At 38.8% G+C, this 19,175-nt stretch overlaps 1 protein-coding gene across 1 annotated transcript in view; it reads right to left on the bottom strand.

Moving 5' to 3' along the window:
• TDRD3 (tudor domain containing 3) overlaps positions 1-19,175 on the bottom strand; it is a 104,843-nt gene that overhangs the window by 57,430 nt on the left and 28,238 nt on the right. Inside the window, exons 2-3 of the mRNA XM_065839187.2 lie at positions 8,320-8,404; positions 2,327-2,392 (exon numbers count right to left, since the gene is read on the bottom strand). Of these exons, the coding sequence (XP_065695259.2) occupies positions 2,327-2,392; positions 8,320-8,404 (151 nt within the window). The remainder of the gene's footprint in view (positions 1-2,326; positions 2,393-8,319; positions 8,405-19,175) is intronic.

Raw genomic sequence — 19,175 nt, 5'->3', positions numbered from 1 at the left:
CTCTCGTTAACCAGGGGCCATGTTTTCCTTCTGTCCTGGCTTGCTTCCTCCAGCTTCTCGCAATTCTTGCTACTGTTGTCAGGAGTCATTACATACAAGAATAAAAAAATACCCTTTTGCTCTGTATTTTCACTCTTTAACCGCTAAAAATGGAAGGAGTCTGTAAGCACTAATCTCTCTCAACCTTTGGATAATCTGGGAAACAGAAAAACGTTGATTCAAACAAAGTTTCAAAAGGAAAGTTTGGATAGGACTGGATTCCTGCAGCATTCAGTCCTATTATCCAGTCTTCCATCTCCATCAACTGTGAGACAATCCCATGCAGAAATTTATGAAACCCTATTCAGTAACAGTTCATTCATGTCTTTTTCTTTAGAATCTTACACATGTACTGTTTTGTATTGTCAGTACGACAAACGAGGACCCTCAAAAGGACATACAGTAACAAAAAGCAGAACATACTCTGAGGGGAGAGCAGCAAGTTTAATAGGGATCCTTGAAAATTAAACTAGAATTGGATTGTTTTCCTCACCTTTCCACCTTTTTCATTTTCTGAAATGTTCAGTTTTACAAAATACAGAAGTATTTGTGTGTATGCAAGTGCAGAAGGTTTTTTCCATGAAAGGGTAGCTGTTATCTCACAGGTATTTCAAAGCACTAACCACCAGTTTTCAAGCACACATGTCATTTTTCTGCAGAGGTTTCATATTTTGTGGAAACAAACGGCGCAAGTGCACCTTCACTTGTTTGAGCTGAGACACATGAAAAACCCAAGTGATGACTTGAACAGTTAAACTAGAAACAAACATTTTAAAGCATGCAAGTAGCTTCTCATATATAGTGTCCATCAAAGATTTTAGGACATTAATGACACTTTTACCTTTAATTGACCACTTGAACTACATAATTACAACAGAAATTTAGAAAACATTCTCTCTAAAGGAAAAAGACAAGTTATTAGGTATATTCTCAAGTGATGAATAAAAACTGGACAACTACCTCTAAAGAAATTTTACCATTATGCAGCAAAACGCTGAAAACACACTTCAATGACAGCCACTTAGAACTAAAATAATGTTTCAACAGCGTAACTAAATAAGGCAGGCATTACTACACATACAACCTTCATACTCTGAAGGATTGCATTTAACCAAATAAATTTGGACTCTGTGAATATTAAATGATCTGAAATGAAAAAAAAAAAAAAACAAACAAACCAGTAAGACTCCAATGAAGCAACTGAGAAATAAACAGTATAAAACCATGGCATAAAAAGCAATTATTTTGCTTGTTTTCAGTATTTCAGAAACAGGCTACTGAAGAGGAAGAAAAATATTAAAATCATAGATTTAAAGAACAGCTAAATCAATTTTTTGTAGGTGGTACAAAAACTATTTAAGCACTGAAATATCTTGAACAGCATGTTATCCAGAAACCTAAACAGGCAAACAACCAGATTTTTTTTAATTTTTTTTTTAACTAATACCTGCAAAAACATAGCTCCATGTTCAGTTAATAAAACTTTTCCCAGAAAGTTAATTTATTAAGCAATGTGTTGCATGCACGGAATGCTGCCTGGGTAGAAGCTATGATCCTGCAATACACTATCTATTAAGTGGGCTTTTCGCATCTGACAACAACGTTCCTGCTGTTGTTCTTGTAGAAGAAAGCGTCTGCAGCAGTCACTGTTCCATTTAGACAATAGCATCAGCAGAAAAAAAAAATTCTAACTGTTCTTAACAGTCTCTCTTATCAGTCTTGCTGTCTTAAAACAACACTCCATGATTTATCCCTATTGGAATTTCAACAGCAGTGAAAAGTTTCTCCAGAACCATCTATCTAACGTGGTTTATCCACATAACTTCTAGGATACATAGTCACAGGAAAATTACAATAAGTCTATAGCTGTAATACTGTAGATTGGTAAGCAAAGTAATACAGCATCAACACATATCACAATCATACAGCTGCTTTGCTTTATTCATAACCTGCTTTGATTGTCTGCCCAAAAATAAAGGAGGAGAAAAAAGTAACTTCTGATATCATGTCACAATCAAACAGGTTAAATTACTTTTGAGTGATATCTTAAGTTGCTAGAATTGTCCACATTTATTTAAGCAGTTCAAAGTTGAGAAATAGAAGACTCCTCTCTGCAGGAAGCCTAGTGGACAAACCAATACGTTAATATATCTATCCTATAATATACTCAAATATTGGGTTCTTTTGTATGTGAAATAATGACAAAACCAGACCAGTGCAGCATAGAAAGCTGTTATCACACAGAAATCACAGAACATAGAAAAAGTGAGATAAAAGTATTGTCTACCTTTTCCACTTTCCCACCATTGATGTCACTGGGGAGGAATTTCTTGCCAATCGTTCTTAAATCTGTCTGAAATTAATACAGAAGACAAGAAAATATTAACCTAAAATATCCTGCTTAAAAAAAAAATCATAATAAAAAATTAAAAAGAAGGGTATTTCTTCTACAATGGCAACTATTTACAGATTATAAAACCCCCATCCCTATAACTGCATATGATGAAAAAAAAAAATCAACTAAAGGAGTTTACAAAAGAAATTCTTTTGCCTTTTAAAAGATACTCTTGTTTTAAGCACATTTTCAAAGATTATTAAAATGCCTTTAGTAGATAAAATGACGAAATAATGTTTATTTCACACAATTCTGAGGTTTAATATAGGTAAATTAATTTCTTTGCTCTCCATCTGGCACTTAGAGAAAATCATTTTTAGTTTTTGTGTTTTTACATGCACAAATCCTTCATAAAAGTTTGGGATGATTTTTGTAATTATACCTGGAGCAAAAGGTTACATCATACTTCCACTAAATGCTTCTTAACTCAAATGTCTGATTACCTCTTTTAGAATTGAGGTAGACAGCTGTATAACATTATTCAGCAACTGTGTAGCATGGCAACTGACAACATCCAACTGAAGAATTCCTATGATCAAAGGAACAAATCTCCACAAAAGCACTTATCCCACCTAACGTTGTTTGGACAAGCATAGCAATCAGGTTGACGTGTGACAAAAGGATGCACTGGATGGCTAAAAGGTGCAGCATACGAAATTAGGAAATTGAGTAAAAACTAATTAGACTTTACAATGTGTAAAGGTTTTTAGTCCATTTACATTTGTTAAGAAAAAAATAAAGCACAGTAGTGCATCCTAAAACCCTATGTTTTCTAAACTCCATTGCTTGAAATAAACATGTTGTTTTAAACAGAACATGCTGGTGCAGATTACTGTACTGAACCTGAAAACTTTCTGCATTTATTATGATCATAAGCACTTGCAAAAGAAGAAGGGTTAAAAGTAGTTATTCCTGGAACTTGTACACTAATTTACTATTAATACAACGTCAATGGATTATTGTTCCAGCATCGAGAACTGAGCAACACAATATTTTAGTATCTAAAACACTGTAAACAAGTGTTTCACTCCACTTTTCAGTGACAAACATTGATACCTTACAAATAGAAAACTACTTGTACTGACGTTCTTTTAGTGTATTTACTCCAAGTATCTATTTAGTAGATAAACGCTCAACCCACTTTCCATTGCACAAGAGATCCACAGAAAGTGAGAAGAACATACATTCAGGTTTCAACCTGAGCCCACGTGAGGGAAGTGATCTGTCATCTGTCAGTTATTTATCTCTGAATAGCACACAGGCTCCTATAAATTGTTCCAGCATGTTCCATATCCAGATAATTGACAAGTCTCCAGCAAGATGCTTTGCAATCACAGCAGCAGGAAGGGGACAACTTTTACAAACTCTTTGCAAGATCTTATACAAAATAAAAGCATCTGAAGGAATGAAGCTACATTTATATCTATTTCATACTTTTTTAAGCAATTCACACATACAAAAAACAAATTTGAAAAAGTTGGTTGACTTCTTAGTTTCTTCTGCCTGAAACATGTCTCTAACAGTCAATAAACGAATTTGTGCATGTTACTACAACCCAGAAACCTAATGCTTATTCTCTCCATGTATTGTTGTATATTCTTTGCATTTTTGCACTATAATTTTGCTTTATTTCCTTTCCAAATTAATTACATGAATTGGTGCATTTATACATAAGAATGACTGAACACATAGTTCAAAGAATAAATGCAAGGAGCAGACAGGATACTCTTGTCAGCATACCATCTTAAATGAGTAGAGGTTGAATCTCAAAGATGGGTAAAATAATTCCTAACAGTTCTCATGTACAATTTCATCAAGAAAGAATACCTTCAAGGACATTTTTTTCAGAGTATCACAGTAACACAGTATGTTTGGGATTGGAAGATCAAAATATCATCTAGTCCAATCCCCCTGCTGGAGCAGGAACGCCTAGGTGAGGTCGCACAGGAATGTGTCCAGGCGGGCTTTGAATGTCTACAGGGAAGGAGACTCCACAACCTCTCTGGGTAGCCTGTTCCAGTGCTCTGTTACCCTCACTGAGAAGAAGTTCTTTCTCAAATTTAAGTGGAACCTCTTGTGTTCCAGCTCGATCCCATTGCTCCTTGTCCTATCATTGTTTGCCACTGAGAAGAGCCTGACTCCATCCTCGTGGCACTCACCCCTTATATATTTATAAACATTAATAAGGTCACCCCTCAGTCTCCTCTTCTCCAAACTAAAGAGCCCCAGCTCCCTCAGCCTTTCTTCATAAGGGAGGTGCTCCACTCCCTTAATCATCTTTGTTGCCCTATGCTGGACCCTCTCCAGCAGTTCCCTGTCCTTCTTCAACTGAGGGGCCCAGAACTGGACACAATATTCCAGATGGGGTCTCACCAGGGCGGAGTAGAGGGGAAGGAGGACCTTTCTCGATCTACTAACCACCCCCCTTGTAATACACCCAAGGATGCCATTGGCCTTCCTGGCCACAAGGGCACAGTGCTGGCTCATGGTCATCCTGTTGTCCACCAGGACCTCCAGGTCCCTTTCCCCTACACTGCTCTCTAATAGGTCATTCCCCAACCTATACTGGAACTTGGGATTGTTCCTGCCCAGATGCAGGACTCTACACTTTCCCTTGTTAAATTCCATCAGGTTATCCCCCGCCCAACTCTCCAGCCTGTCCAGGTCCCGCTGGATGGCAGCACAGCCTTCTGGCGTGTCAGCCACTTCTCCCAGCTTAGTGTCATCAGCAAACTTGCTGATAGTACACTCAATTCCCTCGTCTAAATCATTAATGAATATATTGAATAATATTGGCCCCAGTACTGACCCCTGAGGCACTCCACTAGATACTGGCCTCCAACTGGACTCCGCACCATTGACCACCACTCTCTGGCTTCTCTCTTTAAGCCAGTTTGCAACCCACCTCACTACTCTGTTGTCTAGACCACACCTCCTCAATTTAGCTGTGAGGATGCTGTGAGGGACTGTGTCAAAGGCTTTACTGAAGTCAAGGTAGACCACATCCACCGCTCTGCCATCATCCATCCACCTTGTTACATTCTCATAAAAGGCTATGAGGTTGGTCAAGCATGACTTACCCTTGGTAAAGCCATGCTGACTGCCCCTTATGACCCTCTTATCCCTGATGTGCCTTGAGATGACACCAAGGATAAGCTGTTCCATTACTTTCCCAGGGACAGAGGTGAGGCTGACCGGTCTATAATTACCCGGGTCCTCCTTCTTGCCCTTTTTGAAGACTGGAGTGACATTTGCTTTCCTCCAATCCTCGGGCACCTCTCCCGTTTCCCAAGACTTGGCAAAAATGATGGAAGCGGTCTAGCAATGACTTCAGCCAGCTCCCTCAGCACCTGCGGATGCATCCCATCTGGACCCATGGATTTATGGACGTCCAGACTATTTAATTGTTCCCTAACTCAGTCCTCATAGACTAAAGCAAACTCCTCCATTAACCTGGCTTCATCTGGGGTCTCGGGGTACAGGGTTCCCCAGGACAGCCTTCAGCAGAGTAGACAGAGACAAAGGCGGCATTCAGCAATTCTGCCTTCTCTGTGTCTTCTGCCACCAGGGCACCCACCTCATTCATCAGTGGGCCTACATTGCCTCTGGTATTAGTTTTATCTGCTATGTATTTGAAAAAGTTCTTCTTGCTGTCCTTGACCCCTCTCGCCAGCTGTAATTCTAAGGAGGTCTTGGCTACCCTAGCTGCCCTCCTGCATCCTCTAACAGCAGCCTTATATTCCTCCCAAGTGGCCAGCCCCTGCTTCCATGACCTGTAAACTCGCCTCTTCTGCTTGAGCATACCCAACAGATCCCTATTCAACCACGCAGGCCTTCTGGCTCCCTTCTTCGACTTCCTACGTGTGGGGATGCTCTGATCCTGAGCATGGAAGAAGCAATCTCTGAATGCAATCCAGATCTCTTGGGCCCCTTTTCCTTCAAGCAGTCTTGCCCATGGGATTTCCCCCAGCAATTGCTTGAAAAGGCCGAAATTAGCCCTGCCAAAGTCCAGGGTTGCAATTCTACTTGCTATTCTGTTCCTGCCACACGAGATGCTGAACTCCACCATCTCGTGGTCACTGCAACCCAGGCAGCCCTCGACCTTTACTGCTTCAACCAGACCCTCTTTGTTAGTGAGGATGAGATCCAGCAGTGCACCTCTCCTGGTCGGCTCCTCCACCATCTGCATGAGGAAGTTATCATCAATGCACTGGAGGAACCTCCTGGACTGTGGCTGGCTGGCTGAATGGTCCTTCCAGCAAACATCAGGGAAGTTAAAATCACCCACAACAACCAGGGCCTGTGACTGTGAGGCCACTCTCAGCTGCGCATAGAAGGCCTCATCAACTTCCTCAGTCTGATCTGGTGGCCTGTAATAGACACCTACAACCGTATCACCCCTGCCAGCCTGTCCCTTGATCCTGACCCATACACTCTCGACTCGTTCCTCATCCGCTCCTGGGCAGAATTTAGTACATTGCAGTTGCTCTCTCACATAGAGAGCAACTCCACCACCACGCCTGGCTGGCCTGTCTTTCCTGAAAAGGGCGTAGCCATCCATGACCACATTCCCCTTGGAAGTACACATAGTTATTACAAAGGACAGAGTTTACATAAATCTATACACAGCATGCACAAGCTTTAAAACTTCTGAGTGTGGATTACTAAGTTTTAAACCAGTAAAATGTAAAATTGTCAAAACTCTACCTCATGGTTTTCACAGAATACCTTAAAAATAAGCAACAAATACATGGGTTATGTAGCTGTTTTCTGTTTGTTTGTTTCTGAAAAGGATCAGATTTACTAATTTTTACCAATAATGTATATACTAGGATTCTCAAAAATAGGAATTCACATGCACACCTTTCTTGAGTCCTCACAAGTATTAAGTTTTATTGCTTTCAAGTTGTTTCTTCATCAGGTATATTTTTATATTTATTTGTTGTCAAGAATAATCACAGAATGTTAGGGATTGGAAGGGACCATGAAAGATCATTCAGTCCAATCCCCCTGCCGGAGCAGGAACACCCAGATGAGGTTACACAGGAAAGTGTCCAGGTGGGTTTTGAATGTCTCCAGAGAAGAAGACTCCACAACTTCCCAGGCAGCCCGTTCCAGTGCTGTCACCCTCACTGAGAATAAGTTTCTTCTTAAATTTAAGTGGAACCTCTTGTGTTCCAGTTTGAACTCATTACCCCTTGTCCTACCGTTGGTTGTCACTGACAAGAGCCTGGCTCCATCCTTGTGACACTCACCCTTTATATATTTATAAACATTAATAAGGTCACTCCTCAGTCTCCTCCAAGCTAAAGAAACCCAGCTCCCTCAGCCTTTCCTCATAGGGAGATGCTCCACTCCTTTAATCATCTTTGTGGCTCTAATGACTACTAATTCCAATTTCTACAGTAAATCAAAAAAACTGTTTGTAGTTATATAAACATGTACACATCACAGGAAAATTGACCATTCATTTAAATATGCTTTAACAAGTATCATGTCCAGAAGTCAAACTACATACAGGTGTTTTATTCATTCCAACAAACTAGTATTTTCTGCTACAATTTCATAGCCTTGTCAGTACACAACACCTCCTATTTTGTTACTGCTTGTACTTCGATTTTAGATTTACATTCCATGAACATTAAAATACTACTGCAAATGGTGTTCACTTTTCTCCTCCAGGTTTCACAGTTTGGAATAGGTTTTATTTCCAAATAAAATTCACAGCTCAAACACGCAAGGAGAGAGACAGGTACTCTGCCCTTTACATAAATCATGCAGACAATGGTACACTTAATTAGCCACACAAACCCATACTTGAACCACTAGATATATCATTTTTAATATAATACGTTAGAAAAAAAGTTTTCACAATCATAACTTACATTAAGGGCAACAAGGATAATGTCATTTGTATTAACTTTTTCAGAGGAACTTATGCAAGCCTCAATTCCTTCATCTGAAAGATACCTGTTAAAGAAAAAAATGATGTTAGAATATCACATGATTTATCAGGCAAATATTTTTTTCTGTATATAAGATTATTGTCTTGTCTTTGTATCTTTTGTAGTGCTGAAGCATAGATTTAAAAGTACTTGGAAAATAACTTCATGTCATTTACAGGAGCTGGACTCGATGACCCTTGTGGGTCCCTTCCAACTCAGGACATTCTCTCAGCTCCTGTAAATGACATGAATCGATTGACATGACATGTAATAGACTTCCTTACACTGAGATTGAGTGAGAGGTTTCTTCCTTCATAATTCTAAACAAAGAAAAAAAGTGCACTCTACTTACAAAGAAACAACAGATGATTATGTGGAACAGTGCAATGCTAAGTTCCTGCCTCCCCAAATTATAAGAACTTAATTTCAATATGAACCTCTTGGGATTTACTTGATGTAAGCGGGATACTTTCACTTGTGCACTTGCAATGAAAAGAGGGGAGGGGAGGGGAGGGGAGGGGAGGGGAGGGGAGGGGAGGGGAGGGGAGGGGAGGGGAGGGGAGGGGAGGGGAGGGGAGGGGAGGGGAGGGGAGGGGAGGGGAGGGGAGGGGAGGGGAGGGGAGGGGAGGGGAGGGGAGGGGAGGGGAGGGGAGGGGAGGGGAGGGGAGGGGAGGGGAGGGGAGGGGGAAAAGAAGAAAACAACAAAAACCTGCATCCCACACACAACACAAAATGCAACAACATTTGTTTCTGAAGAGCAAGACCACACAGTCAAGCCTTCGAGGGCCGGGGCACATAATACACTGCCATCCTGTAAAATGGATTCTTGCTTGTCTGGGATACACAGAAACTGATAAAGTTGTAAGCACATTACAGTGTATCAATAGTCGAATAGGGTGAAAAAGTTTTAGAAAACAGAAAACCTCCACAATCATATTTAGAAATCGCATTTGTGACCTTCATGGTAACAGTCCAAGATCAGTATCTTTATGCATAAATTCTGAGCACATACAATGCATTTGCTCATCTGGAAACTAAGTAAGTTTTAAACTGATTCAGCTAATGAATTCAAAAGGGCTGACGTATTCTAATCGTAGAAACACTTTAAAAAAAACTTGAGCGGTCAGAAATTGTGACATTTCTTATTCATTTTCCCTACTATCTCCTATTTGAAAGCCCAGCTTTAATTTTTACATAGCGGGCAATCTGCCCTCTCTGCACAGCTCTTCATTTTATTTAAATACATCACAGCAATCATTAAATAATTGATATTTGCTAGATACTCAGCCTGAAACAGTACTTGCCCAAATAACATTTAAATAGCTGACTACCCAGAATCCACCATTCCCCAAGGAATAAAAGAATGATTTAAGAAAACAAGCTTAACATACATTAAGAAATACTGAAAATAAGTAATACTTGTTTTTCAAGAAAATCACATCCATGGTGTAAAATATAAACAAGGCAAAACATTTGAAGGAAAGTACACTTGACAGGCCTTTCTGATTCCAGCCCAGGTAACATTAACATCACCCTTTCCAGCCCTGCCAGTGTTTCCAGACTAATTAATGATCCCAGCTGTGCTCTCACCCACACATTTGATAGGATCCAACTGTTCAGGTCAGACACTGACATCCAGCAAATCCTGAGGTATTAGACCACCATCACCAGAAAAAAAAAAAAAAAAGCACAAACAAAAACAAACCACACCACACAGAAATGTCAAAAACACAGATGCACTGAATGGAAAAAAAAAATAGCATATATAAAAACACAGGAAGAAACAACCCTATTTTTTATATAAAAGGCAGATACTTAAGAAGAATATGGTGGCAATATTTGGTGGCTTGCACAGGAATGCTAGATTTCACAGCTGAGCGACTCTGAGCTTCAGTACTGGGACCTGTGAAGATTCAGGTAAGCACTGTGAATTAGCAGATCTCATTAGCTGGTGTCAGAAGGTGAAGTGGAACAGCATTCCCACTCGGTGCCAGAGGAAACTAGAACAGATACATCCTACAGGCACCACCCTACTTTCCAGGCTTCAACTGTGGTTTAATTATACCAACAGACTTCCTAGAAAGAGCAGTATCATGAACTCTACAAGTTTGCCTTATGTTCAATTTTACGCTGAAGATAACAGAAGTTCAACAACAGGGCTTATGGGGAGTGCAAAATCCATAACCTGAGTTTAGACTGTGAGGCAAGTCTTGCAAAGATTACTGATCTTCTGCTTCTAACGTACATTAAGTCACTCTTCAATTCAACTGAAGCTAGCAAGACTGCAGGTCTTAGTTGCTTAGCCTACTACTACACAATAGATGGAAGCACTACTGTTTTCCAGCAAGAAGATAATGATTTTAAAGAATTAATAAACAAGAGTCTGGCCTAGAATTAAATTTTCCCTACATAAGGCAAGATGAATTCTGCTATCAGAAAATTCACTGCTGAGTAATGTTTTACGTTTTCACTTTAAAGTGAAGACTGAACCACAGCTGTCAAAATACCACTCTGCTTTAGTCAAAATTTTCAGTTTATAACTTTTTAATATATAAGTTTATATATAAATTTTCAATTGAGTTTGTCTCATTATTTTGGAGGTTTTCTGAGACACAAGGATAAAGAGAAACTCATTGAAAAAGACTCATTTTTGACTTGTGCTAATTTGAGCAACAGCACTTAGCAGAAAACATTGCCCACCTGACTGCAATCTCTGCCAACATAAAGGCACAAGCCATGAAATGCCATTGGGGACACCTGTTAGTTTGATTTAAGCAAACACTAAAGCTTTTCAGCAAAAAAATTGATTGATTAACACAGTTATTAAAAGAGTCTTCTAAAAAGCAAAATCTGTGAACATCAAAGTGGTGGGGGATATTTTATAGTTTGGGGTTGGTTGGTTTGGTTTTTACAGATATTACATGAAAGTTTAAATCCCTTAAATGTGTAAAATCAGGATCAAAATTACTTTCAAGAAAAAAGACTTAAATCAACAAGTATGTCAGCAAAATTATGCTGAAGAATTTCAACAGACAAAAACAAAATCAGCAGAGCTCTCCAGTAAAGCATCAGGTGTTACTTGTGTGGAACAGAACATAAAACTGCAGATTTCATCAGAAATGGTCAGGAATTGGGCAGGGAACAAATCACAATCAGGAAACACAGTACACCAGAATTAGCCAAAGCACAGATTTCTCCTTCTTTAATAGAAGCTTGGAATTAGAGTATATTAAGTCAGTCTTGTCCATTTTGCCCTAATAGCTCTCTTTTACCAAATACTTTATGCAGCAATGAGTATTCCAAATACATGTTCAGATTTTCTTTACAACCTTACAGAAAGTTCTTGTTTAAAATAAACTATTTTATCTTCTCTTCATTGTCTGTATAGTCTCCCAAAAGAACTAAAGTTTTAGTTTTGAATATTTCCTGCTACAGGCTCACAAATTATTTAAGAAAAAAGAAAAAGAGAACAAAAAACCCACCACAATATTTTTGGGAATTCTTTGTTTTAAAACAAATTTATACAGAAAAATATAGACCTATACCTCTCTAGTATGAAAAGGGAGCTACAACTGGCAAAATTAACTTTCCAGATCACATAATCCCTCCCCCACTATATAGAGATTATTAAATCTGAAATTCTTTTTCCAAGCTCTGAAGGAAACAGAGTTCCCTTTTCTATCTGCTCTTAGTAAGAACCATAGAATCACAGAATCGTTTTGGTAGGAAAAGACCTTTAAGATTGAGTCTATCTACTAACCCAGCACTGCCAAGTCCACCACTAAACCATGTCCCTAGCCATCACATTTAAACATCTTTTAAACATCTCCAGGGATGGTGACTCAACCACTTCCCTGGGCAGCCTGTTCCAATGCCTGGTATCCCTTTCTGTGAAGAAATTTTTCCTAATATCCAATCTAAACCTCCCCTGGCACAACCTGGAGCTGTTTCCTCTCATCCTATCACTTGCTATTCTGTAGACTGACACCCTCCATGCTACAACCTCCTTTCAGGTAGTTGCAGACAGCCATAAGGTCTCCCCTCAGCCTCCTTTTCTCCAGTCTGAACAACCACAGTTTCTTCAGCTGCTCCTCCTCAGACTTGTGCTCCAGACTCTTTTCCAGCTTTGTTGCCCTTCTCCAAACTTTTCCCAGCACCTCGATGTCCTTGTATTGAGGGGCCTAAAACTGAACACAGTGTTTGAGGTGATTTGCTGGCAGTAGGACCTTTACAGCATAGGGTCACTCTATCTTTTTGTTCTCTGTATTAGATGAGAGAAAAAAATCTGACCCTGAGCACCAAAGACAGCAAAAATCTCCTCTAGAGTCAAACAGAACAGCTCTGCAGCTCTGTGTCTTTATTATTTTCATTCCAGTGCCTCCCAACATCTACATTACCCATTCTGCTCATTTTGCAAAATATTATGACCTATCACAACCTTCGACAACAAAAGGTGAACTACAGTGTGATCCTATTACATTAATCCCACACAAGGGGTAGGAAGCAATCCTAAACCACCCATGAAGCAGACCACACTGCTGCAAGCAGCACACAAGCTCCCAGTCCCCAAAAGGGACCTGGCAGTACTGTACAAGCAGCGTCCTCAGCAATTCTTGGTCTCCATCCCTCCATCCCAAGCTGTCCCCATCTTTTCTTTAGAAGGCAAGGTGGGATGGGGAATAACCTGACACAGAAATGCTGCTGCTGCTGCTAACAGATTTCCCTTTGTCCTTCCAGTAAACAAATATTTCAGAATTATGCACCTTTGCTTAAGGAGCAAATAAATAAATGGTAAACTAAACGGGTGAGAAGCATAGAGAGGCAGTCAAGCTCCACAAAGCTCTGTAAGAACACAAAGGCTTGCCAGTAGCTGACAACTGACATCTTAAACTGACAGCAATGAGACAAATTAATGTATTTCCTTTATATATGATACTACTCTGGAAGACGGGCCTGAAAGACTTAGAAGGAGGCAACTATGTTCCAATTGGCAGCTTAATTTTTGGCTTTATCCTCCAAAATCTTAAGTATCCCAAAGAGATTATTATATTTTTGAGGAAATTAAAAAAAAAAAAGTTTAACACCACCTCAGAAAAACTCCAACACACATACAAAAGCACAATGAAGTTTTTGAGGATTGGTAACTACAATAATGTACATTGCAAGTATCTTCAATTTCCAAGTAAAACAGTACTCACTAGACTTCTTTCTTGCACATTTTAAGTCACTCTCAAAAGTTATAAATTGAAGCAACGCAGACAATTCAATTGATTTCAAATGAATTACACCAAGTAATGCTGCAAGAGTCACATAGGGATTTTGTGGCCTTGGAACATTAATACAAATTTAAAAAAAAAAAAAAAAAAAAAATCAGCAGTTTACTGCCAAATGGGCACAAAACTGCTGCAAATGGTTGGAATGGTTATTTGTGGAGCATTCTCGAGAGAGAGAAGACCAGAAGAGAGGAAAATAAATGCTTCTACTGCAATTCTTCCACATTATGCTTGCTGAAACCTGAGGGATATCTCATCTATTCCTCCCCGCCACTCCCAGCTCCACTCATCTGAGACACGTAGCAGTACAGTCCTCTTAGCAACAGCTTTTGTCAGAAGAACATCCCCTAGAAAGTACCTAGATTCTTACCCTACCTTCAAATGAAACATTAAAGCAAAGCCATTAGTAATGAATCAGCATTTTCTACACGAACCATTCACATATAAACCCAAATATGCAATTTTTCTGTCATAATGTTCCCAATAAGCTTCTATGAAAAACGGATTTCAGTAATTGTTCTTTTGTAATAGAAAGAAAAATATATTACATCAGTGACAGGCAGAGCTGTTTCCCCACTGCTTCTTCATATCAAGTATGGTATCGATTTAATAACTCTCTTTTGCACATTCTGGGGGCACATCCCCCTTTTTGGTGCTTCCCATTGCTAAGGGCTGTATCTCTGTAGTACCAATCTCACCTGCGACTCTACTTATCTCATTTTATCTTCTGCTTTACTTCATCAAGAACAGATTACACCTGACGTGGCCTAAATAGACAGATTTCTTTACCGCTACACTATTACCACCTATGTCTGAAACACTGAAGAAACAGGCAGTATCAAAGGAAGATGCATTTTTGTTTGTCTGCTCTATATTGCTGGATCAAATACTCAATCTGCAGATAAACATGCATGTGTTCAGACACACACAATTTAAAAGGTTTAAAATAAGAGCCTTACTCTATAATTATTAGGAAATAAGTTTACCCAGTAGATTTAATTTATTTTTCATAAGCAGCTTTCCTGAAAAGCATGTTTTGTCTGTTTTTAATTAACAGTTCATGCACAAACACCAATCTTCAGCCTTCCACCCTTTTTCTATCCTGCATTACATTTTTCTAGAAATCCTCTGTCATTCTTTCCTATCACCTCTAGAATTAACATTTTATTAAGCAGAAGCTTTCTTCAAGGAAATAAGTAAATAAGTGAAATCAACACTAAAAAACACGCTCTATAAAATGTATGTATTTCAGATTCACAACTCTTCACAGAGTCACTATGATACTAGCACAGAACACAAACCGTGCTAACAGTACTTCTTGTAATTCAGTGCAAGCCACACGAAAAAATGCTGAAGTTTTATAGGAAATTTTCTACAGTTATTTTCAGTATATGTACACAGAAAACAGAATGTTTCTTCTACTACTTCATCAAGAAAGCAGATTTAGACAATTATGCCATACTAATAAGGTTTTAAAAGTAAAAATAAATTGCAGAGAGCTTTCGAATTTCTCTTGCTTGATAACACAAAAGAAGAGAGAGCAATTTTAAGCAAAAAGCAAAGTGCAACTTCAAAGCATGCACTAGTACAAGACCACCACTGGGTGCCAGTATTGTTCCATAACAAAAGAACCATATCTCCTGTATTAGCTATTTTGAAAACTTGGAGTACTCTTAACAGGGTTTCAAAATGCTCTCCCGAATTTCAGTTGTCTAAAGGAATTACACCGCAATGTTACAAATTTTATTGAGGTGTTTAAAAAAAAAAAAAAAAAAGAAGAAAAAAAAATAAAAACACACCAACACAAAAAAAAACCCCACATACATTAAATCATTATCATGCTAAATACAAAAAATCATATCCTATAATCTACATAACAATACTGGGAAGGCAACTCACACTGTTCTTTCCTTCAACTTATTTCACTTAAAGAAAAATGTAATATTGTACAAACTACCAGACAAAATACAATGGAATTAGGGTGAAAAAGAACAGAGAAGATTTTAGAAAGACTGAAAAACCCTGCCAAAATCAGGACCAAATGTTCCTTTATCCACAAGGCAAATGTCTGTAAGGAATAACAAATGGAGATTCAGTGGCATTCTTGGCAATTTTACTATTAATATTCTCACACTCAGAAAAGCAAAGGTTTTCCTAATGTCTAACCTCGCTTCATTGCGTTCTCTGGAGTCTTGTTTTCTCCACATCTGTGGAGAACAGACTGTACCTCCCCTTTTTGCCATCACATCTGAAAACTTACTTTCTACAAATTGTACATCTTGCTCTGAATCTTGTGCACCTGGTATATCCTCCTCTACGTCTCCTACTTACACTGATGATTATTGCTATCCAAGTGTATTTTCACTCTCCTATCGGTTCTCCAATTTGTTAACATCACTTTCAACTCTCACCCTGAGCACTCACAGCTTTGCATTCCTAAGGAGTTTTATCTTGTGTTTAAGCTTCACACTTCATGCTCCATCATCCAGGTGTTTAATGACAGTATCAAATAAAACTTGACCTAGAAGATGCCTTCATGCAACCTCTGGTTTTGACAGTGAACCATTTGTAACCATTCCTCCTGGTACAGTCAAACCAGTTTTACAGTTGGCTTACAGGAACTTAATCTAAACTGCTTCCTTATTTCACTCCTTAAAAATGCAAAACTGAGTTGCTGTAATAACACAATGTACTGTATTATATCACTACTGAAAACTCAGTAAGTTTTAAGTGGAATTATACTAGCAAAAACCTATTTGCACTATCCAGAAAACACACTGAGAATTACAAAATTCTGGTGCCAACTAGGTAAGCATTTACATGAACAGACACCGAGGTACTTATGTCTACCTTTAAACATATTACTGACATTCCTAAAACTGGCACACAGCCACTACAGCATCTCTGTTGGCTGAGCAGTTAAGCTTGCATCACAGCTACCAAACTTTTCCCTCCTGGGAATATACCACTTCCTTAAGTGCTGTCTCCAACCCAGGTCAGGCTGAAACCCCAGAAAGGAATTCATAAAATATACATTCCCAAGCTCAAGTTCTCACACGTTTAGCTGACAGAATATAAGGCCTAAACCTCTCTCAGATGTCCATGACACTTGACTTTCAATAAAAACACCAGCTAATAAAGCCAATGTATTTTTAGAACAAAGCAAGCAAAAAAGGGATTAATTTTTTTTTGCATTACATATTAAAAGCAGAATGTCTGTCATTACTGTCCCCTCCCTTTTTTCAAATGTGGGAAGCAAACGTAAGTTAATTATCTAGCAGTAAAATCTATTTTGTCAGTCAAATCATGACCTAAGGAAAGCACAGCAAATACTCAGAGCCAAGGGGAAAAATAGAAAAAAAAAAAAAAAAGAGAAAGAAAGAAAGAAAGAAAAAAGAAAAAAAAGAGACAAAAAGAAAACAACCAGTGTTTTAAATAAGACAAATGCATTAGCTTCTTCTTAGGCTACTTTTATCTGAAACATAAAGGAGGAATGGGATAACGACCAATAGTTTAAGAATATTACAGTTCTAAACATATGCAACACCGAACATCACAAAAATTGTTTCATTGCGATAAATGGTATTGGTCCAGCATCTGACGGTGAAGCCCAAGGTGGGTACCCACTGAGCTGCTCCTTCAGGAACCTCCTGCTCGCCACCCAGCCCCTCTGATCTTGCTGCAGAGCTGGTTCCTTCCCCTCCTACCAACAAAGGCAAAAGGTCTGGGTGTAACTGCTTTCCCTAATGAGCAGCGTTTCTCCCTCCTCCTGCAACACCACCAGCTAAAAGACGACAGTTGCCTTATACGTGGGTCAGTAGGTCCTGGGACAGGACCTGGTGGCAAGAAGGCTTCTGCTAGGGGCTACCAAAGGCAGAGGGGGCACCCCAGCACTCCCTTCAATACTTCAAGTGCTTCAAAGTTTGTATTTGTGTCATGATTTTTCAGTCACCTTTTCTAACCCAGCTTCTCATACATTTCCAAAAGACAAGGACTATTTTTATACAAAAGCTTGAGTAACCAATGACAGTTCTAGAATAATTCTTTAGTAAATTTGACATGCAAACAGAAGTATTAGTCTATTATTAGGTTAGCCTGACAGTCCATCATTCTCTCACACACCTCCCTAGACCCACACACCACTCTTCTTTTTAATTACTGGCACATGTATTGGGTTTTTTCTCTTTCCAGCCTCCCTGAAATTATTCTGTTCCAAAAATTAACTATCAAATCAAGTTTACAGCATATTCTTCATCAAATTCTTCCACAGAGAACATGCATTTTAAGCCATTTCAACACTTGTGTTAGTGAGGTGTTTATAGTAGCACATCCCACAGCGTGAGACGCAGTGTGACATACGCTTTTTGCAAGTCTCTTTTCTTCCATAAAATTCCTACTGCTGGGAATGCAATTTTATTAAAAAAAAAATAAAATAAACACAAAAAGGTTTAAAACTATATTATGAGGCAGGCAGTACATCTTCCACAAGCATTTCGCAAATGAAAAATTAAGAAAAACTTTGTGCTTGAACCAAATGTAAAACTTATAACACCTCTACAGCCACATTACCTATCTCCAATAAGCCCTGAACAAGAGTCAGAAATCCTAGAAATTAGAGAATGTTTCCTGACACAGTTCTACAAGAGGCTGGTTTTGGGACACCCTCCGCTCTTCTCCAAGCAAGCAACTGAGAAAGGGAGGAATGCATGTGGAGAAGCCTCACTTGAACCAACAAGGAACATCTAGGGAGTAAACCCTTTGAAAGAGCTGTGCAGCTGCTGATTTTACTTCTTTTTGCTTTCAAACAAAGCACAAATTAAACAGTCTTCACTGAATGCTGTAACACTCATCTCTTTTCATTTGCAACTGTGAACAGAGTAAGAAATCACTGAAGGACAGGATAAAAGCTACAAGTAAAGTTGTGAGATCTGCATGTGGTAGGTTTCAATAAATTGCACAGCTGTATTTTTAGGGTATTATCTGTGAGTATATGCAAGCTAAGTACCCTCAAAGTTTACATAAGTAAACAGCCATTTTATTTTTGACTTTAAAGCAACTGCAAAAGCTATACTGATAAGTACGTTAACAAGTGTTTTACATTAAAAAATTATCCAACAAAATATAAATGTTTCATATTTAATATGTCAAAATCTGAAGGACTTGATAGAAAGTAGAGAAATAAGTGGATTGAAAGGAGGAAAAGTAACAGGATTTTCCCCCAATAAATGATTGCAATCGCCAGCTGCTTAGCATCAATCTAGAAGGAACTTCTGCCCATCTCACCCGTGACTGTATTTCTACTTCTTCGGTCCTTTGTGAACACAGGAGACACAGACTGTAACTGTCTCTACTGGAAGCAACCAACTAAGTTCCATAACCCAGAAGTAAATATAAACCACATCAAAATGCAGACCCAGGAATCACTTATTTCACCACCATGTATAAGTGAGACTGGGAGTGTCTGAGTCAAACTGGGAACTCTATCCTGCTTCTGTGGCTGCATAATGCCTTTTGATTGTGAAG

Source organism: Patagioenas fasciata, chromosome 1 (assembly GCF_037038585.1).
Source record: "Patagioenas fasciata isolate bPatFas1 chromosome 1, bPatFas1.hap1, whole genome shotgun sequence".
In the NCBI taxonomy this organism is placed as follows: domain Eukaryota; kingdom Metazoa; phylum Chordata; class Aves; order Columbiformes; family Columbidae; genus Patagioenas; species Patagioenas fasciata.
Note: the sequence above shows the minus strand (reverse complement) of the source record. Positions and strands in the feature narration are given on the sequence as shown.